The 25,395-nt window shown below is 41.4% G+C and overlaps 2 protein-coding genes across 7 annotated transcripts in view; one reads left to right on the top strand and one right to left on the bottom strand.

Annotated features, from left to right (window-relative positions):
- ZBTB25 (zinc finger and BTB domain containing 25) overlaps positions 1-8,168 on the bottom strand; it is a 55,105-nt gene extending 46,937 nt beyond the window's left edge. For 2 of the 4 annotated variants that reach the window (XM_082442733.1, XM_082442734.1), the window contains exon 1: positions 8,008-8,140. The gene's annotated coding sequence lies outside the window, so the exon portion shown is untranslated. The other 2 variants (XM_082442735.1, XM_082442732.1) reach the window with 2 other exon arrangements.
- ZBTB1 (zinc finger and BTB domain containing 1) lies at positions 8,096-25,146 on the top strand. 3 transcript variants are annotated; one of them, XM_082442669.1, is made up of 2 exons: positions 8,096-8,173; positions 22,673-25,146. In XM_082442669.1, the coding sequence occupies exon 2, from the start codon at positions 22,691-22,693 to the stop codon at positions 24,830-24,832; it is 2,142 nt and encodes a 713-aa protein (XP_082298795.1). In that variant the 5' UTR covers positions 8,096-8,173; positions 22,673-22,690; the 3' UTR covers positions 24,833-25,146. The 3 variants fall into 3 exon arrangements, with proteins under 3 accessions (XP_082298795.1, XP_082298794.1, XP_082298796.1); XM_082442668.1 differs by lacking the exon at positions 8,096-8,173 and adding an exon at positions 8,597-9,312; XM_082442670.1 differs by lacking the exon at positions 8,096-8,173 and adding an exon at positions 9,748-9,860.
- The last annotated feature ends 249 nt before the right edge of the window (positions 25,147-25,395 follow it).

The following is a 25,395-nucleotide window of genomic DNA, read 5'->3' as shown; positions in this document are numbered from 1 at the left end:
TAGTTACCAGTGGAGACAACAGGCAGCACTGGAAAGGAGATTCTCTGCAATAACAAGGCTGAACTCACCAGGATTGGATGGGACTACTGAGTGAAATAAGAGGGGGAAAGAGCTAAGAATAAATCCTTGAAAGACAAGAATAGTACAACTAGGGAGCGGCTTCCCTGGTGGCGCAGTGGTTGAGAATCTGCCTGCCAATGCAGGGGACACGGGTTTGAGCCCTGGTCTGGGAAGATCCCACATGCCGCGGAGCGACTAGGCCCGTGAGCCACAATTGCTGAGCCTGCGCGTCTGGAGCCTGTGCTCCGCAACAAGAGAGGCCAATAGTGAAAGGCCCGCGCACCGCGATGAAGAGTGGCCCCCACTTGCCACAACTAGAGAAAGCCCTCGCACAGAAACGAAGACCCAACACAGCCATAAATAAATAAATAAATAAAAATTTAAAAAAAAAAAGAATAGTACAACTAGACAGAAGAAGAGAAGTAAGAAAATATATTGTCATTGAGAGAGATAAAGAAAAGGCAAGAACCTTGGTGGGAGGAGGTGGCAATGGTATAAAATGCTGCAAAGAAACACAGGATGAGGCCTATTACAAACACCCCCAAGTGTGCTGACCAAGAGGTTTCTGGTGACCTCTGACAACAGTCTGGGAAAGCAGCAAGAGCAAAATATCTGACTGCAGGGGAATGTCAGAAAGCAGAGGTCATAAAGGGTAGGTACAGACAGAACAGGACATTGAGGAAACTGCAGATCAAAGACTTTCAGGCTGAAGAGGGGTGTAATCTCTAGAAGCCGGAAAGAATGCAATCAAAAGTGTAAGTGTAGGGACTTCCCTGGTGGCGCAGTGGTTAAGAATCCGCCTGCCAATGCAGGGGATACAGGTTTGAGTCCTGGTCCAGGAAGATCCCACATACCACAAAGCAACTAAGCCCGTGCGCCACAACTACTGAGCCTGCGCTCTAGCGCCCACGAGCCACAACTACTGAGCCCACATGCCACAACTACTGAAGCCTGCACGCCTAGAGCCTGTGCTCCACAACGAGAGAAGCCACCACAATGAGAAGCCCACGCTCTGCAACAAAGAGTAGCCCCCACTTGCTGCAACTAGAGAAAGCCCACGCGCAGCAACAAAGACCCAATACAGACAAAAATAAATTAATTAATTAATTTAAAAAGTACAGGTGTAGCAGGCAGCCATGGAGAAAAAAGCAATCTCTTTTTCTGATGGTGGAAAGCAGATGGTTGCAGTAAGGACAGAGAATTTGAATGTACTCTTAGATGGCACTGATTTACAAACTATGAAGTCAGTCCATATGTAGAGGGAAGAGGTGAGTTTAGGCCTTGAAAGAAACCTATTAATCCCTGATGCTGATATAGAGTGTTGAAGTTTATAGAGAACTTTGACACACAATAATTTATTTCTCTTTCTGCTTCAGATGAGATCATTTCTATTTACTTATCTTCAAGTTCACCGTCATTCCTAATCTAACCCATTCTTTATTTCAGATATATTTTCAGGACTAAAATTTTCATCTCATCCTTTCTTAGTATCTACTTCTCTGCTGAGATTTCCAGTCTGTTCACACATTACAACCTTATTTTGCTTTACATCCTTGAGCATAGTTATAGTAGCTGCTTTAAATCTTCTCAGCTAAATCCAACCTCTGGGTCATCTTGGGGTCAATCTCCATTAATTAGGGTGACAGTTTCCTGTTTCTTCATATGTCTAGTCATTGTGGATAATATCTTAGACACTGTGATTACTAAAGACTCTAGGTACTGTAATACTCTTCTAAAGCGTACTGATGTTTTTGTTTTGTTTTTTGCAAATTAACCAGGCTGAACTTAAACTCCAAGTTCTGCCTCCCCGTGGTTTAGTTTTTTTAGTGCTAGGTGTGCTGTTTGGAGGCTGCTCAACACAAGTATACGTTTAGGGGCTGGCAAGAGATCCAAGCTGAGTTTAGATACAGGATTTGGGGTCTCCCCCCAACATCCTTTCTAGGATTTTCCTCCTTGCTTTCTACCTGTGTGGTCACTCTGAACTCTATCCTCTTTTCTTCAAGCAAGTAAGACTACAGGTTATCACAGTTTTAGCCAGCCGTCCCCAACTGGGGCCTTCTCTCCAGCTAAAAGCCATAAAAATGGAAAATTATTCACAGCTGTTCCATTCTTCCAAGCGTAGACCTCATTCCAGTTTCTGCTTGCTTTTTGTCACTCTCGAATGCCATCTGGTCGTTTTTAAAACTTTTTTTCAAGTTTATAATTTTTATTTGAAGAATCGTCCTGATAGGAACTCAGCCGTCACCCTTTATCAGCAGTTCTAAAAAGTTTTGGTCTCAAGATCCATTTACACTCTTAAGAAAAGTATTAAGGGCTGTTAAGAACTGTTTATGTGGATTATATTTATCAGTATTTACCACATGCAGAATTAAGAGAAATTTTTAAAATTTTAATATATTTGAAATAACAATAAACCCATTCCATATTAATATAAATAACACATTCTAAAAAATATATATATTTTTTTAAGTGAGAAGGGTGGCATTGCTTTATATTTTGCAATCCTCTTTAATACCTGGCTTTAAAAAATACAGCTGGGTTCTTTTCTCTGCTTCTGCAATCAATTTGTCGCCACATGTTGTTTTGGTTCAAATGTATTAAGAGAATTTGGCCTTGGCAAAAGGGAGATACTTGTAAACCCACTGAAAGGGCTTCAGGAACCTTCAAGGGGTCCTTGGACCACACTTTGAGAACCTCTGCCCTACACTATCTTTTTTTGATCCTATGAGGTAGTGAAGCAGGTACTGTATTACTTCCATTTTCTGCTTAAGAAACCACAGGCTCAGAGAAGGCAGGAAAGGTACCCAAAGTCAGACAACTAGCTGTTAAATGGTGTTGGTAGAACTTCAGTTCAAGTCTGACTTTAAACTCAGTGCCCTTTCTTCAAAATTCCCATCTAGAACTTTCAACATATATACTGATGGCAGACTTTGCAAATATATTGAATCAAATAAGGGGGTAAATGTTCCAAGTTTATAACATGAAACAAACTCAAATCTGTTAACAAAAAAAGAAGTCATATATCTACACACACACACACACACACACACACACATATATAAGTTCATCCAAATTTGTTTGCATAACAGACCCTTCATGTGTTAAGGCAGCACAACCAGATTTTACCTCATGTTAATAGAGCCAATACATCACAAAGTTATTCAGAACATTTTTCTAATGTAACTTACTTTGCAGATTACTAGCTAGGCTTTTTATATAGCCTTTGCTCATCATTTTTTGACCACTCATTTTATTTTCTTTAGTATGTGGAATAGCCAAAGTTTCCTATGTATACAGAAACATCTTAGAAGTCACATGTGAGAATTTTTGGTGGAAATTCAAGATGTGAGAGAGGTTGCAAAAAAATAACCAATCATTATATTTACAAATACTATAGCCAAATGTAACGGTCCTACCTCTTAAAATGCTTTATCTGTTATCAAAGTGGTATTTATAATAATAGCACTGATATTTAAGAGACTACAAAAACCTTGTTTACTTACTAGACTGCAATAACTCTAGGTTAGCTCAAACTAAGTAAGCTAGTACAGCTTAATACTAGTATCTATGTTAGCTGAATTCAAAGTTAGCTTGATATCTAACATCTTTGATTTTTATTTATTTAAAAAAATCTATTATAATAGTTAGACTGGACTCTCAGATCTATGGTAGCCAGAATGATGTCCTGCAATACACAGATTTTCATTCTTGCAGGCTAAAAGAATCTTTAATAAAAGAAGAAACAAAAGGAGTAAGACATCTGTTTCTTTGGAAAACAAAGTCTTAGATATTTTCTTTGTGGTTCTCACCACTGTGACTTTATTATTAATTATTGTTAAGACATGGAGACAGGAAAGTCGGCCCAGGAATGTGCACAGCTTTTTTGAGATACTTACTCATGGCTATAAATACAAAGGTAAAAGCAGAAATATCCAAAGTGCTACATAATAAGACTTTATACAAGGATTTTAACTTTTTAATGTACTTTCACATGATTGTGGTGGTGTAACGTTTTATAACCAAGAGAATGTTTGCAGAAATCATTTTACCCCAGAATAGTGGCTCTAACTGCTGACTGCATGGTAAAACCTTCCATGTAGAGTTGTACTGATGCCTGAGTCTTACTCCAGATGAACCCAAACAGAACTGCTGAGGGTAAGGCACAGATCCTTTTTTAAGTTCCTCAGGTGATTCTAATATAATGCCTCAATGAAGAACCACTGCATTAAAAGAACAAGGGACAAAGGAAACCCTAGAGACCATTTCACAAACTAAAGTTACAGAGATGACGCAATTTCACAAGAAGTGCTCAAAATGTGGGAATTATACCAGTTACATTAAATGAACAAAAATCAACTACTGTAATTCTAATTTTAACTTTAAACTAAAATATTAGCCAGATTAAGAAACAAAAATATTCCCAAACTAGTAGGATGGGTATTGGGGGCAGAAGAGGAACACAACATTTTCAAACTTTTTAAAAAGTACTTAGGAAAAAGAGGTGTATTTAACTCTCTCATACACCATTATACCTATTTTCATAATATCTGAAAATGACATGGAAATTCCAAATCTGAAAATTATTGTGTGAGGTAAAACCTGCAGTAATTCTAGGCATTTGCTTATGAAAATCACTGAGAGTATAAGAGAAGAGGGTAAGAAGCAGACGTGGTAGATGACACAGGAAGAGCAGTCATGCTCTAGAAACCTTTAACGGAACAGGGAAACGTTAGTTTGGGGCCTCCTGCCTGTTGGCAGACACAGCCAGCCTACTACATCTCTATCCCCATCTAAACAACATGTGGGATGCCTGATAAAGCCGCAACACCAGGCAAACAAAAATGCTAACACCAGTGAGGGCAAATTGCTACCGGACTTTAAAAATACCAGAACCCCGTAAAGGAAAGGAAAAGATTCTTCTTAGTCTGCTAAAAAAATAAAGTCTGCATTTCTGAAAGAAGAATAAGCTACTCACAGGACAGGAGAAAGCTGGAAAACAACAATGCTAGTACACACCTAGAATACGGTATAAACAAGAATGATTATAACTTCTGAATATAGGTGAACCACTACTTCCTTTGCCATGGAATGTTCCACAAACACGTTATCCACATGGGCTAATGAAACCCTTTGCTTAAAGTGCCTAGGGTTTTTCAGGGGGAACAAAAAGTCGTTGTATGACTGATTTGTAACCAGGGAAGAAATGAATTAGAAAATCTTCAAAGATAACTAACTTAACACAATAAATACTTTTTCTCCAGGTAAGGTTAAAAAAAAAGAAAGAAAGAAAGAAAAAAAATTCCTACTAGCAAAGGGAAAGTAGAAGTGTTAATAAATTCAACCAAAAATCCTGAAACTGATGTTTGTTACTTTCTTTCCACTTCCTCCACTTTCCCTAAGCAAGTTCAAGTAGCAATATCTCTTCTATCCTAGAGGAAACACTGTTTAGTTATTATCAATAGCTATTATTATGCAGAATAAATAGTATGTGCAAGGCCTTGTGCTAAATGCTCTATGCACATTATCTCTTTTAATCTTCACCATGACTATATGTATTATTTTTATTTCCATTTTACAGATGAGGAAAAAACCTAGGCTTAGGACAGGCAACTAGCAAATAGTATAAAGTGGGGATCAAAAGCTACGTCTGACTCCATAGCCTGTGCTGGTGACTATAAACTGCAACAGTATTTTTCTTAGCATTCTTCTCTCAAAAGACTGAAGTTCACATGCAATTTGGAATAAATAAGCAGAAAGGGGGCACAGGAAATGGTGCAGAAATACTTTATAATTTATCAAGATAAGAGCACCTGTGCTGCTTTTTAAGACAAGGGGAAAAAAACCCTCAACGCTTTTTCTGGCCCTGTTATTACTAAAATGGAGACGTTTTTCTTTAACAAGATGGTCAAGCACCATCTATGGACCATAGTAAATAAATCACTTCGGTTCAGTGGTGGGGAGGGCATTATGCAACACTTCCCAGCACAGCCCTGGCCAGGGTAATTTATGGCCAAGGCACTTGGGCCCCTCCTCCCCAGCTAGACAGCCTGGCTCCTTCGCATTCCCCTCAGGAGATAGGGTGGAAGCACACAGCTCCACTTTCTAAGGCATAGAGGGCAGCTGAAAGTCCTGCTCAGCCTCTCTGGGCAACCACAGGCGCCAATAAATCAGCCACAGGCGATTCTCTCATCCCCTTCCTGGCTAGAAATGGTAGCAAGATCTAATGCAAAAGAGCACTGACCGGACTTGGGAGATAAAGTGATTGAGGCTTGAACTCTACTGCAAATGACTGCATCATCGAAGCCAGGTAAATCTCTGAGACTCTTTCCTCGCTTGTAAGATGGAGACAATACTACCTCCTTTTTGCTAAGTATTCAAAATTCATCTATGAAAGCAGCTAGCCACTGCAGGTACTCAATAAACAGTGACCACACCTGAGCAGAATCCCTCTACTACCTCCAAGACATTCAGAGCAGGGCTGGGCAAAAAAAGTGTAGCAAGTCATGTGAGGTCCCCTCCTCTTTTCTTGCTGACCATCCCTGTGATGCTCCACTGCTTCCTGATAACCTCCCAGCCATCAGAACTCATCCATTCTGCTTCCTATCCCATCGGTGTTTTGTTCCCTATTAAAGAGCTGATGTCTGATAATGGATTAATAATTTACACTTAATTAAAGCACATGCAGATTGGTAAAGAGGTCGTTGATGCCTTTACCCAAGGAAGCAACCAATGCTGTAAATCTTGGTTATTCTTGCAGAGAATACGGCTGAATTTGGGGGGGGGGGTACGACGACAAGCTTTGAGCCCAAAGTACATTAACAGGCAGCTTATTGCACCTAGAAATAGTCAACTGCATTCCTTAAGACACCAGAGCCATCACACTAGCCAAGTCTGATTTCTCAATAACCGGAATCAAGTCAAGCATAATCACTTCTGGCAGATAGTCTCTACAGTGCCTGGGTTAAACTGGCACCGCACTCCGGCTGCGGCGAGGAGCGTAACGACCAAGGCATCTAGAGCCTTGGAGTCCAGTTAGTAAAGAGGTATGGGACTTCGATCACGCTACACAGTCTTTCGGCCTGGTGTCCTCATCTGTAAAATGAGAGGGATGAACTGCATTTTCTATAAGGTCCCTTTCAGCTTTAAAATTTGTGATTACAAAGTGTACTTTACACACTTCACAACATCCTTTGAGAATCAACAGCTTTGCCAAAAACACTTTAGTCTCAAGAGAATGCATGCCATTGGGAGGAAACGGACGTTAATTTATGAAACATGTCAGCTGCTGTCAATTTCCAGGTACAGCTTAGAGCAGCTTGACAACAGCTTGCTTGCTTTCTCCAAATAATGAGTGCTAGAGAAGGCAGTGATAGATGGAACAAGCTTTAAAAAGAAAAACTGACTTTGCTTAGAATGAGATTAATATAATCTGAAAAAAGAAAAATGAATTATGGGGATGGTGGGGACTTCCTGCCCTAGAGACGGGGTAATCACAAACGGGGGTGGGAAAGGGAGGACAGCGGCTGCAGCGTCCCGTAGGTAGCACCTGGAGACCCGCCCATTGACGAGAGGGGTCGGGGGTGCGGCTGCCTGGGGAATGCCTCAGGCCCGTCGGGGCTTCCCGCGCCGGTCGCACCCGGACTGGCAGCCGGAAGGACTCCGTGCCTTTAATGCGCCCCCGCGCCCTCGCCGGGCCTGCGTCAGGCCCCGGCAGCCGCCTGGTGCGGGCAGCGAAGAGCAGCTCTGGACCTCCTCGGCCCAGTTCTCACTCGCGGTTGCCATTTTCCTCCACTGCCCTGACATCTCAAACGGACCAAAAACACCCCCCTCCCCAGCTACTTGCATCTGTCCCGCGACCGACGCAGCTGCAGGCCGCCGCCCCAGGCGGCTCGCGACGGGAGGGACTGAGCCCGGGGCAGCCCACAGGGGCCGGGCCTCATCACTTACCCAGAGGCCGCCGCGGCGGGCGGCCGGCTGACTCCTCCGTGCGGGAGGGGCGGCTCCCGCGCCGCGTACGTCACGCGGCGGCGCCGGCTCACGCACCCCGCGGCCCGCTCTCGCGCGGCTTCCCGCGCCAGCCGTCCCGGGATGGGCCCACGTGACCGCGCGCCTGGTAGCTGGCGCACCAGAGGGGCTGGGGGGTGGGGGGGGGGGCCGGTGTGCGTGCGTGCGTGCGTAGGTGCGTAGGTGCGCGCCCGCCCGCTCAAGTGGCCGGGCGGGGGGTCGGCCCGCGCTCCGGGTGGTTTCGCCACGGTCGCTAGTCGCGACTCTGTAGGCGGAAGCGTGGAGACGAGCCTGAGCGTCAGGCTCCCCACACACAACCGCGTGACCCGGGGACTTTCCCCAGGGTGTGCAAAAGCACAGGCACCCCCTCAGTTAGGAGATGGGGGCGGGGAAGGATGTTCCCGCGTGTTCGCGGGAAGAGGGATGAGGGCGCGGAGCCAGGGAAGCTGAGCCACGGGAGCCTGGGAGGGGAGGCCGGCTGGGCGGGGTGGGGCATGGCGGGGGAAGTGACTCAAGGCCAGAGGCGGACAGGCCCACGGAAGGCAAGGGTGGGGGAGGCGCGGGGAATGGGCGATCCTGAATCGACTGGCCGCGCACGGGTCAGGGCAAGGGTGCCGGCGCCCCCAGAACGCCAGGGACGTACTGTGAGGGAAGGCCTAGTTGCTGAGCCCTTTGGGGCCGGGGTCTGACATCTGGACGGAGTGGGAAAGCAGCATCTTGCCCTTGGGGAGTCGGGAGGAGCCCAGTCCCATCCAGCTGTGCAAACAGGAGGAGGAGGAGGAGGTCCCAAGCCTACCCTTGGGAAAGGGGCGAGAGGGGTGGTCAGGCCGCCGCCGCGCCGGCCCCCGCGGTGCGGGTTGCGCCAGCCTCCTCGGAGCCCGACGCAAAAACTTGTTGCAACAAACAGGCGACCGCGGGTGCCCCTAGCAGCCAGCGGCGGAGTGGGTGGGCGGTCGAGAGGGAGGGGAAGGCTGGCGGACGCCGCAGCGAACTGGTGGGCAGACCCGGAGTCGCCGCGTAAGCGGGGCCGGCTCAGTGCGGTGCGGCAGGCGCGGCTGTGCGGCAGCGGAAGTCCTTTGTTGCAGCACAGTCCCTGGCAGAGCCAGAGCCTCTCCGCGCAGCCCAGCCCGAGCGCCGCGCGCTGCCGCCACTGCAGCTCTCGGCCCCTCTGCCTCCGCCCGCCTTTCCCGTAGCCGATTTGCCTTAAACTCCCTAAAATCTCCGCAGCCCCTGTTCCTGCTGCGGCCGGTGAGTATTTGCCATTTGTGGGGCTATTTGCGCAACTTTGGCCCGGGCCGGAAGGCGGCGGGCCGCGGGCTTAGCGGAGTGCGGGGCCGGAGCGGCGCCGACCAGTGCGGGGAGCCGGAGCGCGGCGGGCGCGCGGCGAGGACCCGGCGACGGGTGGCTGCTGGGCCGCCTGCTTGATCCCGCCGCCCGCCGGCGCGCCTGGTCGGGGACGTGTGGCCTCTCTGGGTCGGAGGCGAAGCCCCCACGGAGACTAGTTCCCAAATTAGTTACCTTCTTTTTCCTTTCTTTCTCTGCCTTTATTTTTTTGAGGGGGGAGGGGAGGTGTAGACGGGAGGCGGGAGGACCCGGTTGATTGACGTGCCCAGAGCCCGCTTCTCTCAACTTACAGCCGCGGCTCCTTGGCGGGTGGGAGGGGAAGTGTCCCGGAGCCCGAGGCCGCAGACTTGGGCGCGCTCCGAGGGAGGAGGCGTAAGAGCCGTGCAAATTCTTGCCACGCTTTTTCCCACTCCCTCCTCCCGGCACACAAGCTTTTTGTTCAGTAAAAAGTGGTAGGTCTCGGGTTTGGGGATTTTCAGTGGAAAGATATGTTTCTTGGGAAAAGAGTGCTTTTGCTTCCAGTGGTGGGCGCTTGCTAGAAGTTCTGTTAGTGTTCGGTAAATGTGTTGGATGTAGATCAGGAGTTGTTACCGCTAAAATATGTAGGTTTGGGTCTGAGCTTAGCCACCCTCCCAGTCTCCCTTCCTACCTAAGCAGCGCGTCTGCGTGATCTGAAAGGTTGACATGACATTTTCCAAATTGGGAGCGTCAGGGAGATGTTGATGAAAGTACTTGATGTTTTCTGGGGACAGTATGGAATTTGTGTGTAATAATATTCCTAAATCAAGCTTCAACGTGGTAGGTACACGCAGATTATTTATTGGCCTAAGTATATTTCCATGCAGTATCACGGCAGGAAAACTATGCCAGGAACAATTTTCCCTTTGACACTCGATCCCAAGAAGTGGTCCCAGGCTTTCTGAGACTTAGAATCAGCCTCTTGAGCTGAAGTTCAAGGCACTCTGGAGCAGATTTGGTGAAGGATGCAGTTCTCATGATAACTCCAAAGCAATCACCACTCGCTCCTTTGAAATTATGAAATTTTGTCATTGCAAATGGATATGATGAGGACACTTGGAATACAAAACGATGAAGCTTCAATGATGGCTGGCCATCAGAACCTCAGAACTTTCCTTTTGAATCACTTGCTGGATATCTAATAAAGTCTCAATAATAACTGAACGTATTTGGAAGCTAGATGGGGCTTCCTCATCTTAAACAGAGAAAATTGAAGCATAGTGGAGGTGAAATGCTTTCCCAAAGATTGATAAAATAATGACAGTCTGCAAGTAGAGCTTTCAATCAGCATCTTACATTCATTTTAAAAGCAGATTTCTCCATTACAACCAAATTTTCATGGTACAGAAAAATAACTCACGTTGAGCAACCTTACCTGAAGCCTTTCTATTCTTCCTACCCCAACACGGCCTAAATTGGAGGCAGTGGGGAGCCCTGGTGCATCATTGTCAGAGAAAAGAGAAACTGTATTTAACCAGGACCTTAGCAGGGCAGAGCACAGTCTCAGCCACTTGCTCTTGACCTTGTGTTTGATTTCGCTTTAACACAGCTAAATTTTTGTACTCTTTCCTCATTCTCCTCTTTTGCCAGGCTCTGGGAAAGGTATAGTCCATGGAACTTTTTAAGGGTATCTCTGTGTTCCTTGCAGGACAACCATTCTAATGTGCAAGAGAAAAGAAGTGCCTGCTTTCAGGCCTCTCTTCCATCCAGGAAAAGTGCTAAGCCTTTGCTATTAAGCTTCTGGCGCAAAGGGGAGGAAACCATTTGGGATAAAAATGCAGAAAATTTTCCATAGATTTTTACTTTTAAGCCACAATCTGTTGTCTTCCAAAAAAGAATTGAGATATATTTGGAAAAAATTGAGATATATTTGCTTGAGAGGTCATTTTGGTGTCTATAGGATTTTTTTTCTCCGATTTTTTCTTCTTGTGCTGGTATCTCTTACCATAAAATATTGACATTATTCTTATACTCTTATGGGAACCAAATTAAAAGTGATTAGTGTCTCTTTTTTTCTCAAAATGGAAAGGCTTTTATATAAAATTCATGCTCTTTGTAAAAATTCAGCCTATACCAAAGTACATAAAAAACAAAAATGAAAGTCATTTCTGACTCCCACTCCCCAGAGGTAACCTCTGTTAACAGTCAATTCCTTGTTTAAAATGAGAGAAAGCAACATTTGGTCATACTGTGCTGCTGTGTGTGCCTCACCCTGGCTAGGCATGGCTGTGATGATTCATGGGCTCATGTTCTCTATTCACTGCTCAGGTTGGTGAGAAATGGCCAGGTAGAGGAAAGGGAATGTTTTGCATTGGACTGATTTAAAATTCTATGATTAAGTAACAGACGTGAGAGCTTAAATACAACAGGGCTGCTATTGTAGGTTTGTCCTTATGAAGTACTTACTGTAGCTTGGTGGGCTACTTCTCACACTTTTAATGTTAATGTTGGTGTCAAGCCTTTGAAGGGTTGATTTATACTTGCCAAACTCATTAAAACAAAACAAAACAAAACCCTAACATTTGTAAAGAGTTTCATAATCTATAGTTGGGAAGAAGTGGGTATACTTGCCATTAAGGCCACTGCCAAGATAATACCTGTGCTGTTATGGGATGAGAGGTCCCTCTTGATCTATATCCAGAGGTAGCATACCAAACATCAAGGAAAGGAAATTAGAGGAAAGAAGGGGATTAATGACAGTGGTTTTCAGATGTGGCCTAGAAGGAGATGGTACATATTTAAGATAGATTTCTAAGTATACTTGTATTGTGCCATGTATAGTTATCTGTATAAGAAGTCTTAGAATACAGAATCACTTATTCCTTAGCCTGGTATATTCAAGAAGAGTAACCTGTGAAGTAGTTGATGTTCTGAAAACAAATCCCCAAAATAGTACATAGAAGTTAAATCACAGCATTTGTTATTTGAGAGTGTTGGGAACAAATCATTTGCAAAATAAAATTGGCAAATTAAAGAAAGAATTAAATTGCCAACCAGATTTTCTGTTTGTTGTCTGTGTGAGATGCATGCGATCCTTTTTAGAGATAACTGAAGAGCTCCATCCTCACTTTAAATCTTTTGTATTAGGGGAGGGCTTCCTCTGATGGGCCGTGGGAGTCAGAAGATGGAAGCGGAGATGGGGAGCGCAGGGCATTCTGCCTGCAATATGGGGCTTTATGAGAATGGGGTGACTCTGGGAGGCTTAGAATGTCCAAGGGGACACTTCAGTTAATAGTCATTGCCAGAAAGAGTGTTTTCTGGTTTACAAAAACGGAAACTTAGGGCTCTGAATCAAAAGGGTCAGAGTTTGAGTCCCATCTTACAAGATGAGCGCTTCAGTACCAACCACTGAACCTGTTTCCTCATTCACAAAATGAGGATAACAAAGATACCTACCTCGGGGTTGTTGTAAGGATCAGTTGTATAATGTATGGGAAATCACTTTGTAGATTTTTGACTACTATATAAACGTTGCCATAATTGAAATAATGCAAAAAATTGATGAGCAAAATAAAACTTGCCTTCTTCAACACTTATTCATTCAAAAACTGATCAAATATCAACTAAATGTCAGGCAACTGTTAGAGGCTCAGGGGATACAGCGATGACTAAGACAGTGCCATGATCTCAAGCAGCTTACAGCAAAGCAGGGGAACCATATCATTATAATCCCTGCCGCGCGTGTGATGATAGACATAGCATCCCAGTTTGGATGATACATTATTTGTCACCCTATAGTTGTAGGTATAGGCTGTTTTGGAAGCACAGAAGAGGCATCTACCTTACCCTGGAATCAGAAAGAACTTCCTGAAGAGAGTGAGCTGGATGTTGAAAAGGCTCTAAGCAAAGGGAATAGCATGTATGAAAGCATGAAGGCTTTTGCTGTGTTAGTTGCTTTGGGATGAGGGGAAATCTTAAATGTTAAATAGATTTAAGACTTAAAAATGGAGTTAAACTTCTTAGAATGAACATACTTTTTATGATACTCTTTATTGGTTTCATTGACTTAATAAGGGTGAAATTTTCAGGATTTTGGTTAGAGTTAAAAAAGTAGCACTTGGAGCTACACAATTGGAAACAATACAGTTAAAAAATATTATGTGTGGACTTGCTGAAAGAAGGAAACTGGGTAGTCCCTCCCATCATCTTAGAGCTGCCTCACCAGTTTTCTTTTTTTTATATATATCTTTATTGGAGTATAATTGCTTTACAATGTTGTGTTAGTTTCTGCTGTACAACAAAGTGAATCAGCTATATGTATACATATATCCCCATATCCCCTTGCCTCACCAGTTTTCACGCAGCAACATTTACTGAGTACACACACTGTGTTGCAGAGAATCGAACAAGCCAAAATATTGGCCTTCAAGTTGCTCATAGTCTAGTGGGGAGACCAACATATACGTAATTGTGGAAGCTGATTATTATTTAGCACTTGCTCCGTGACACACTGTCTTACAGTAACTAAACCCTAGGAAGGATTACAATCCCCATTCTCAGATGAGAGAACTGAAGCACAGATTGGATGCAACCTGCTCAAGTTCACACACCTAATAAGTGGCAGAGCCAGAATTTGAACCCAGACAGTCTGGTTAGTCTGTGCTTTAACATCTACTTTATGTTGCTGTTCTGATGATTAATAAAATAGCATAATAAGTGCAAAATAAGGAGATAATACACAGAGTAATATCAAAACCTAAAACAGTGGGAGAGGGAGGTCTTGCAGAAGGCTTTCTGGAGGAGGTGATAAACTGATTCTTAAAAGATATGTGGCCAGTTCAGACAGAAGAACCAATCAGCATGAGTAAAAATGGAGGTAAGAAATACACGAAGTATATGGGCTTGGAGGATGGGGTGGTGGCCAGCAGTTTTATGCCGCTTGAACAGAAGTTTGAAGCAGGAAGTAGCCACATAGGAGACTAGATGGGGGGGGGGGGCACGGAGGGCTTTTGTATCCCTTGGGAAGGAGTTTGCTCTTCAGTCTGAGGGTATGTGAAAGGACCCACAGAAGCAAAATGACAGGGTCTGATTTTTTTGTTCTTTATGAATCATCTGAGGGTGAAGGATGGATTTGAGGGACCAGTTAAGGAGCCTATTGTAATAATTCAGGAGTAATGATAGAGGCCTCAGAGGACAGGGAAGGTAAAGATGGAATCGAGGGGCAAATCTGAGAAATATTTAGTGAGAAAACTGGCAAGACTTAATAATTATGAAGAAGAAATCCCAGGTGACTCCCAAGTATCCCGGGTGATTGGTGCATGCTGGAGAAGGGGGAGGAGCAGTTTTAGGTGGGTCCCAGACAAAGTCACAGCGTGAGTACGCTGGAATAGAAGTTCCACAAGATGAACCCTAAGAATACGAATGCCACGTGCAAAAAGGGACTTCCTGGTGAAGCTGCTTTTTGCTGAGAGAAGCCTGCTCTTCACCCAGTGCCCTCTGGTGGTCAGGAGATGCCATGTTGCCTCTTTAGGATAAACGGATCAACATTTAGACAGCCTAAATTAAATGCTTTTCCTCTTCCACTCCTGGAGGAAGAGAGGAAAATTTCAGGAGCCACTATGTTCCCTTTGCTTTCTGTGTGGACGAATTCATTTCCCAGACCTAGCAGCTTAACTACAGTAACACCTCAGTTATTCAGAGTTATTTGGTTGACAACCCCAGCTATCCAGTGGCCTGACCTGAAGCAAAAGAGTAAGGCAATTTGTTGCCTGTCAACAGTTAAGATAGATTAAACAAAGTGCATGAATTAAAACCTTATCTTATTCATAGAACACTTCCCTAGGTCCTCACAGAAAATTAAATTATTTATGTAGATTCAGTTTCAATGAGTTTTTGTCTAATTTCATAACCCATAACAGATTGAAATGGCGGGCAGCAGGAGATCAGCACACCTTTTACAAGTGACAGCTGTTGGCCTGACAAGTAGGGAGACAGAAAAATACTAACCATCCAACAAACTACAGTCTCCAAGAGCATAACAGCCTCAGGCCATTTTGTGCAGGTGCAAACAACCCTTGCAAATTTGAACAGCTCCTATTTTTCAGGAAGACATAATTGATGCAGAGAAGCAAGCAGACAGCTACATGTTGCTGTATATGGGGGCGGCTGTTAGAATAGAAGGAAGAGCCCTAGACCAAGATTGAGGAGACCAAGGTCCCATCCTGTCAGCCACAAAAACAAGACGTGACTTTGAGTATGTGACTTAACCTCTCAGGGCCTCCATTTGTTTTCTCATCTATGAAGTAGCGGGTTGAACTTGATCATCACTTGGTAAAATTCTGTGAACTTTGTTCACAATGATGACATTAATGTTTAAGAAAAATCCTATTACTCTTGGATTGAAAAGACAAACATTTGTCATCTCTAGTTTATACAAGAGTTCTGTGAGAAGTATGAGTATCTCTATTTAATACATGAGGAAAGCAGGCTTAGAGAGGTGAAGAAAATTCATAGCTGAATAAGTAGTAGAGCTGGTATTCAAATCTATCGGTGTCTGCTCCCTGGGCTCTTTTTTAACACTTTCATTTAACAAGCATGCATTAAGTGCCAACTACATGGGCAGTGTGCTAGGCACGGGGAACACAAAGGCCATTTAGCCTCGTCCCCATCCTGGAGAGTTGAGTGTAGTAGGCATTGCTGTACAGTCCCTCCGTTAGTCCTAAAGATGCAAGTACTACTACAGCACAGTTAGGACGAATGAACACACAGCTACATTTGGGTTTTTAAAGACTTTAGGGTGTGAGCACAGAATGGAGCCACCATTTATAGCTTTGTTTCTATGGGAATATGTGTTTCAAGTTCCAAATAACTAACTTAAAAATAAAGTTTTGGAACATAACCCAGTTATAATTTCCGAACTTCCTGTACTAAGTACTGAATTTGCAGTCTAATAATCAGCCAGGATGCTTGTTCTAAAAAGTGAATAAAATTTTCTAAACTTTATCATGTCTGTCCAATTTCAGTGCCTGGAATTAAAACCTTTTATCTTTGTGAGCCTGTACAGCCAGTTCTTACTGGAAATCTCAAGGAGAAAACGTAAAGAATTTTCTTTAGTTTAAATTTAGAGATTGGAACACTGTATACCCTGGAAAATGGAATTCTAGGAAAGAATTTTGTCAAGGTGACCTTATTTTTATAGGTAGCAAAGTCGTTAAGGCTATGATCTCAGGCTCAAGAGTCATATTGCTTGTGTTCTAATCTCACCCAGTCCTCTGTGGCCTTAGGAAGGTTATATAACATTGTGTTCTGTTTTCTTATCTGGAAATGGGTCTGAAAACAGTATGTACTTTGTAGAGTTTGTTATGAGGATTAAATGATAAAATGATATACATATTTACATGCATACATACATGTTTTATATATAATACACAATATATATTCATATATGTGTGTATATATATATATCTTACTATTGATATGCCAGGCTCTAGTCTAAGCAGATATATCTCACACACACACACACACACACACACACACACACACACACACACCTGCTTAGACTAGATCCTGGCACATTGGTACTAAGGCCAGTAAAACAAATTTACCTTCCCTCGCATTACATTTCCAAGCTTTTGTTTATGCTGCTGTGTACCTCTCCCCAATTTTTTACATACATACCAATACAGATACCTGAAATGCCTTCCCCACACCGCTATTTTTCTTTCTTCTACTCATTCATCAAGACTTCACTCAAATCCTTCCTAAAGCCCACTACTGTTCTAGTACAATTCATGCTTTTTCTAAATGCATACTGAACTTTATTCAATATAATTCAGTACTTAATTTTTCTCAAATCATTTCTTGGTATAAAATGTAATCCCTCATATTACATATTACATATTACTGTATACCGTCCTTCTCCACCCTCCACCTCAATGCTTTATGCCATGTTGGGAACATTGTAGGTGTTCAATACATTCTGATACTCTGATTTATAAACAGGAGAGAATCCTTTCACTACATTTCAAGCTTCTTAAGAAGCTAGTCAGTCTATAGCCCACAGGTTAAATCCATATACATACATTCAGTCATATAAGACATAGAAATAGGTACGAGGAAATGAATGTATGTACTTAAATGTCCCTTGAGACCCAGAGGTAATTGTTAGTAGTTCAGAGATTGGGACGCTGAACTGTAGACTCACTGAGGCTATGCAAATCGTTCTCAGGGGAATGTCCTTGATAATGCAAGTCTGGGACACAGAGGGTGGTTGTTTGCCTTATGGAAGGAGTCACTCAAAAATTCCTTTAAGTTGCTTCTTCATTCACTTTATATGCTTATTTATAGACCCTTAAATTATCATTTCACTAAGGCTAGGGCAAAAGAAACGTCCAGCAAAACTTTTTTTCCATTTAAGAGATTTAGCATTGAAGGAAAAGTATTTCTGAAACCTTACTGTGTCAGTGAGAAATTTACTGAAACAGCTTGCAGAGTATAACTTAGGGAACACGTCTACTGAGTGAGACTAGATGTGCATATACAGATATAACCACATTACAGATAGAGTTCAGAGGGCGTAGTTTCTTGTGCAAGGGCCTTAACAAACCCTATGTTAAGGACTCACGCCCAGTCCTTGCTGACTGTTCTTGACATATGGGGTTACACTGCATAATACCAAGGAGCATGTAGTAACCACAGTTCAGTGGTTAGTACCGTGCTGGGTGGGCAGGAATCCTAGTACCTATAATACTTTACCACAGTTAACCCTTGATAACATTGTTTAACAGCACAACATCTTTGTCCTTCTTCTATGAAATAAGCATGTTGGACTAGATTAGATCTCTAAGCTCTAAAAGCCTATGAATATCTAAATTACTGAATATTCTTAATGTGTTTGGTAGCTGTTTTTGAATTTGAGGTGAGCTGGTTAAACTTTTTCAAACTAAAATTTTTTAAATTCAGTGTAAACATTTTTGCATCACCTACCTCCTTATTCCTCTGGAGAACTGCATCCACACTGGGTATCCTAGCCTTAGGAGAACCCTTGGCTTTGGATCACGTTTGAAGTTTCTGCTCTCAACCCCAGCCCTTGAAGAACTTCTAGCTGTACAAACTTGTTCTACCAGTGATGTAGCTAGTAACACAAACAAAAGCAATCACAGAATGTCATTATAAAAACAAGAATTGAAATATAAGCAATTATTAAAAACAGGTAACAAGCTTTACTATAACAAAGTTCACTAAGTTTTTTGGGTAGCATTATTAAGGATATTTTTAAAATTGAAGAGAGCAAACCTCTTTTGGAATTTGAATGAAATTATTGTTTAATTAATAAAAGTGAGTGAAATACAAACATTTTAATGCAAAAATTATTCTCAAGACATAACAAACTAAAAGTCTCACAGGAATTTAGATCCTTCACCCATGATTCCACCTCCCGCCTTTTTGTTTATTTGTTTTTGTTTTGCTGTTATTAAGCCTTCTTAAGGCTTTTCTGAATGAGGTGTAACAAGAACAGAGTTGTTGGTACTAATGTGTGAATGATTGCTATTAAAAGTTACTCTCCCTAAAATCAACTTTACTCAGAACTTGGGCATTTGCATAATAACATTATAGAAACTACAGTTTTAGGTCAGCCTAGGAGCTGTAGTGTTAGCATTAATTTTTGACCAAAAGGTACTTGTTCAGCTTCCAGCCTTACGAGGCGAAGATAGAATACTCAACAAATGTTTGTTGAATGAATAAATGTGTGTTAAAATGCTGTTGATCCTCTTATATGCTTTAGTGTCTTGTTTATGTTAATACAGAATGTATGTTCACTAATTTAATTGAATTATGACTATAGCTACAGATGTATCTATCATATCGGTCTTCTATGTAGCTGCATTAATTTTGGTTGCTGACCATAAAACTGCTTTTCCTTTAGATTAGAAGGGTCCTTGGAACTTTTAAGCTCTTCATGTCACTATTTCAAGCACAGGGCATTTAAAACCTGAAAGTTTTAGCAGATAAACTATTGGCTTTCATACTGCTGGACTCTTATATGGAAGGAGCTGTAAGATTATCTCGTCAAACTTACCTCCTATGCTTAAGGAAGCATCGCCACTGTTACTTCCATTAATTATCATGTGCCAAGCACTATACAGTTTACACATTGCTGCTGTGAACCCTAATGTTTGATATGTTTTTTGAGGTATTATTATTATTTCTTAACATCTTTATTGGAGTATATAATTGCTTTACAATGGTGTGTTAGTTTTTGCTATAACAAAGTGAATCAGCTATACATATACATATATCCCCATATCTCTTCCCTCTGTGTCTCCCTCTCACCCTCCCTATTCCACCCCTCTAGGTGGTCACAAAGCACCGAGCTGATCACCGTACAGCTATGCTATGCAGCTGCTTCCCACTAGCTGTTTTACATTTGGTGGTGTATATATGTCCATGCCACTCTTTTGAGGTATTATTATCCCCTCTTTGACAGTTCAGGAAACTTGGAGTCAATGAGGACAAACAAGTTACCTCAGGTGGCAAAGCTAGGTTGGAACTCAGGCCTGTCTGATCCAAAGCCTGTGCTCTTTTCACTGTACCATACTGTCCTCAACATTATTTCATCCCCGCTTCTACACGGGGCACTCATTATCCTCTAGATGAGTTCGTTTCATTTTTGAACAACTCTTATTACTAGGGAAAAAAAATTGAGATAATATCTATCCCTCTACCTCTTTTTTCATTAAAGGTCTCTCTGAATCCTGTAAAATGTCTATAGACCTAGAAATCTCATCCTACATAAAATGGGCTTGGGGTCAGTATTTTTCTGTGTGTGTGTGTGTGTGTGTGTGTGTGTGTGTGTGTTTTAACCCTTTGAATAAGGTTTTGTTGTTTGGATTTGTTTTATGTAATTGTAATTGTTACATAATTTCATAGCCTGTGTTTATTTACTTGACTTTCCATCCTGAAAACTTTTCTCATTGTCTTCTACAGCCTTCATTCATAAATATAATTTTCATAAAGGCCACATGATGGTGAATTTTAAGAAGTAGATTTACCTTGGTTTACTTACAACTACCTTATTGCGAGGCATTTCAAGTTATAAATAACACATTGATAAAGATCTGCGCATATATTGCATTTTGTATATGGGTACATACTGAACATGACTCTTCAATTCTAGTACAGATATCTGAGTTACACAAGGTTGAAATGCTGTACCTTCTTGAAATACTTGATTTGGCTTACAGAAAAGGCCTAGAGGTTGCAAGTTTAGGAAGGCAGCAGGTCTCATTATAAGCCACCTTCATTTCACCAGGTGCACATGCCTACTGTGTAACCCTGTCTTCAGGCAGGAAGAAGGAGGCAGAGTGGCCTTAGGTAGTTGGGGAAAGGGGTATGTCATCCACATGTGATCTGGGACAAACAGTTTATAAAAAACAAGTGGAAGTAAGTAAAGTTAGATAATCTTTTAATTTCTACTGTAGGGAATGAAGGGTTTGTGGACTGAAGAGTGAACGTTTTATTTCTCTGAACAGCTTGTTAAATGTTCTTTTTATGTTCAAATTGTATAAGAACTTGTTTTTGAGTAGATGATAGATTCTGAAGTTTTATGTATACAGATTAAAAATTAAGGCTAAAATTTTATCTTATTTTAGCTTTGTAATGTAATAGGACTTACAGTACTTTTAATATTCTCCTCTCCTCTCTTCTTTATTCATTGTCAGCTCCATACATTAAAAATATTTATATGTTGATAAGTGAAGAAAACTGGTTGCAGAAAGGTATATACAGTACAATACCATTTAGGTAAAAAACAAACAAGAACAACAACAAAAGCAAAACTATGTGCCTGGCATGTAGTAGGTACTCAATAGCTGTTGACTCTGTAGGTATAGCATAAACAGATTTGAAGATATACAATTGGAGAGGTTACCTCTGGAAAGAGGTGTGTGACCTAAGGTGTGTTTTTATTCTATGTACTTTTATGTTTCAGTTTTTTGCAATGAGCATGTGTTACTTTTGTATTCTTTTTTTAATGATTGAAAAGTGAAGAAAAATTTACAATCTAAGGATAGATATCTCCTTCCCAAATAGATCCACTGCTTCTTTATACTGTAAAGTGCAAGCCAAGCAATATAAGACAGATACTCTCTGACTCTACAGAATTATTGCCTCTCCAATAATCAAGAAAAGAGAGGAGCATTGATCAAACCTATTTGCTTGGTGCCATTTCCATGTAATCTAATAAGCTTTTGTAAATAGAATTTTTCTAAGGAAATTTTCAACCATGCAAAAATAGAACTATATCTGCCTCCTAGCGTCAATAGTTCTCAACACATGGCCAGTTTTGTATCATCTATAGCCCCCACACCCACCCCACTGGATTATTTGCAAGCATATCTTAGATATTTCATCAATAAATACAGCAGTCTGTGTATCTAAAAGATAAGGATGCTTTTAACACAACCAAAATACCCATATCACACTTAAGGATGAGCAATCATTCCTTTATATCAGTCATCTAAGAAGTTTTTAATACTCTGCGACTGAATTACTTTCAGTTTAAATTGCTATTTTATTTAACTTTCATTGTTTGTATCCTTCAAGTACTTTTAAACTAGTGTCTTTTTTCCTTTCAAATTTAGTATACCTTTTCACCCTAAAGGCGTAATGAAACCAAGACTGTATGGTTTTTGCTTTTGATACCTTTGCTTGTATTTCTTAAAATAAAAACGAGATGCTTGAATAAATGGCTGGGTATCTTCACCTTCAAGTTTTAAAAATGATTCAGGTATATGTTATTGCACTTTGCTACATTAGACTGGAAAGCTAGTCATACCTTGATTGTAATACTAAATTCACACAAGTCACAGGTCATGATCAAAATTATTCTTTTTTTAAATACTTATTTATTTATTTATTTTTGGCTGCATTGGGTCTTCGTTGCTGCGCGCGGGCTTTCTCTAGTTGCGGTGAGTGGGGGCTACTCTTTGTTGCGGTGCACAGGCTTCTCATTGCTGCGGCTTCTCTTGTTGGGGAGCACGGGCTCCAGGCGCACGGGTTTCAGTAGTTGTGGCACACGGGCTCAGTAGTTGTGGCTCGTGGGCTGTAGAGCGCAGGCTCAGTAGTTGTGGCGCACGGGCTTAGTTGCTCCGTGGCATGTGGGATCTTCCCGGACCAGGGCTCGAACCCATGTCCCCTGCATTGGCAGGCGGATTCTTAACCACTGCGCCACCAGGGAAGCCCTATTCTTTTTTTTTAAGTGCTTTTCTGATATCTTGTCTGACTTTAATATTTTTGTTTTACATAGGTCTCTAATTAATAGAAGATGGCAAAGCCCAGCCACAGCAGCTACGTCCTTCAGCAGCTCAACAACCAAAGGGAATGGGGTTTCCTCTGTGACTGTTGTATTGCAATTGATGACATTTACTTTCAAGCACACAAAGCAGTTCTAGCTGCCTGTAGCTCCTACTTTAGAATGTTTTTCATGAATCATCAGCATAGTACTGCACAGCTGAATCTCAGCAACATGAAAATTAGTGCCGAGTGTTTTGATCTCATTTTGCAGTTTATGTATTTAGGAAAAATTATGACAGCTCCTTCCAGTTTTGAGCAGTTTAAAGTGGCAATGAACTACCTACAGCTGTACAATGTTCCTGACTGTTTAGAAGACATACAGGATGCAGATTGTTCTAGTTCAAAATGTTCATCTTCTGCTTCTAGCAACCAGAACAGCAAAATGATATTTGGGGTAAGAATGTATGAAGACACTGTGGCTAGAAATGGCAGTGAAGCCAATAGATGGTGTGCAGAGCCAAGTTCAACAGTAAATACACCACATAATAGAGAGCCTGATGAAGAGTCTTTGCAATTAGGTAATTTTCCTGAACCATTATTTGATGTATGTAAAAAGAGTTCTGTGTCCAAATTATCTACTCCGAAAGAACGTGTCTCACGACGCTTTGGACGGAGTTTTACCTGTGATAGTTGTGGATTTGGCTTTAGCTGTGAGAAATTACTAGATGAGCATGTGCTAACCTGTACTAACAGACATTCATACCAAAATACAAGATCCTACCACAGAATAGTGGATATTAGAGATGGAAAAGACAGTAATATCAAAGCTGAATTTGTTGAAAAGGATTCTTCTAAAACATTTTCTGCACAGACGGACAAATACAGAGGAGACACGAGCCAGGCTGCTGATGACTCAACTTCAACCACTGGAAGCCGAAAAAGTAGCACAGTGGAGTCTGAACTAGCCAGTGAAGAAAAAAGCAGAGCTGCTGAGAGGAAAAGAATCATTATCAAGATGGAACCAGAAGATATCCCTACAGATGAACTGAAAGACTTTAACATTATCAAAGTTACTGATAAAGACTGTAATGAGTCCACTGACAATGATGAATTAGAAGATGAACCTGAAGAGCCATTTTATAGATACTATGTTGAAGAAGATGTCAGTATTAAAAAAAGTGGGAGGAAAGCTCTAAAACCTCGGATGTCAATAAACACTGATGAAAGAGGTGGTTTAGAAAATATGAGGCCCCCTAACAACAGCAGTCCAGTACAAGAGGATACTGAAAACGCATCCTGTGAGTTGTGTGGACTCACGATAACTGAGGAAGACCTGTCATCTCATTACTTAGCCAAACACATCGAAAATATCTGTGCATGTGGCAAATGTGGACAAATACTTGTGAAGGGTAGACAGCTTCAGGAACATGCCCAGAGATGTGGAGAGCCCCAAGACCTGACAATGAACGGGTTAGGAAGTACTGAGGAGAAAATGGACATGGAAGAGAATCCTGACGAACAGTCTGAAATCAGAGATATGTTTGTTGAAATGTTGGATGATTTTAGGGACAATCATTTCCAGATAAACAATATCCAAAAAAAGCAGTTATTTAAACATTCTGCCTGTCCTTTTCGATGTCCTAGTTGTGGCCAGCGTTTTGAAACGGAAAATCTAGTGGTTGAACATATGTCTAGCTGCCTAGACCAAGACATGTTCAAGAGTGCCATCATGGAAGAGAATGAAAGGGATCACAGACGAAAGCATTTTTGTAATCTGTGTGGGAAAGGATTTTATCAGCGGTGTCACTTAAGAGAACACTATACTGTTCACACCAAGGAAAAACAGTTTGTTTGTCAGACATGTGGAAAGCAGTTTTTAAGGGAACGTCAGTTGCGACTCCACAATGATATGCACAAAGGCATGGCCAGGTATGTCTGTTCCATTTGTGATCAAGGCAACTTCAGAAAACATGACCATGTACGGCATATGATTTCTCATTTATCTGCTGGTGAGACTATATGCCAGGTCTGCTTTCAGATATTCCCAAATAATGAACAGTTGGAACAGCACATGGATGTTCACCTGTATACATGTGGAATATGTGGAGCAAAATTTAATTTGAGGAAAGATATGAGATCACATTATAATGCCAAGCATTTGAAAAGAACATAAGTGATTTTCTACTGTATAATGTTTAGCTGATAGGAGACAAAACACCAAAGCAAAGGATATGAGCTATTTAGAAAATGAATTTATAAGATGAATTGTTGAAACAAATTTTAAGGCCCTTTACCTTTAATATTTTTGTTTAGGATCTTAAGTATCTACATTTTAGGTGTTATTAAATGTTTATCATTTTTGTTATTTTTAATAGAATTCTTTGTTTATAGTTTGTTTTAGCTATGATTAAAATTACTTTTAAATGTAGACTACAAGTGGTTGTTACCCCTTCAGTGACTATTAAAGTTTAGTTTTTTATCAATAAGGTGATGACTTCACTATTTTTATGTGTTTTTTTTTTTTTCCTAAGGTTACCCTGTGAAATTTTAAACCCAACATCATTGGCCATTCCTGTTTAAATTAAAAAAAAAAATTTTTTTTGTTTTAAATAATTAGTTATTTGAAACTATCCCATTCACTGTAGCTTTTTTTTTTTTGTAAGTTGAACAGTGATTTAGCCACTGTTTATTCCCTGTCTTATCAATGAAATTCGTATTCTTAAATTGACAACTTAA

Source organism: Balaenoptera physalus (assembly GCF_965194825.1).
Source record: "Balaenoptera physalus genome assembly, chromosome: 2".
Lineage (NCBI taxonomy): Eukaryota > Metazoa > Chordata > Mammalia > Artiodactyla > Balaenopteridae > Balaenoptera > Balaenoptera physalus.
The sequence above is the reverse complement of the archived record's forward strand: the minus strand, read 5'-3'. Positions and strand labels throughout refer to the sequence as shown.

Excerpts from the sequence above, each read along its gene's own strand:
- ZBTB1 (XM_082442669.1), top strand. The coding sequence starts at position 22,691 with ATGGCAAAGCCCAGCCACAGCAGCTACGTCCTTCAGCAGCTCAACAAC.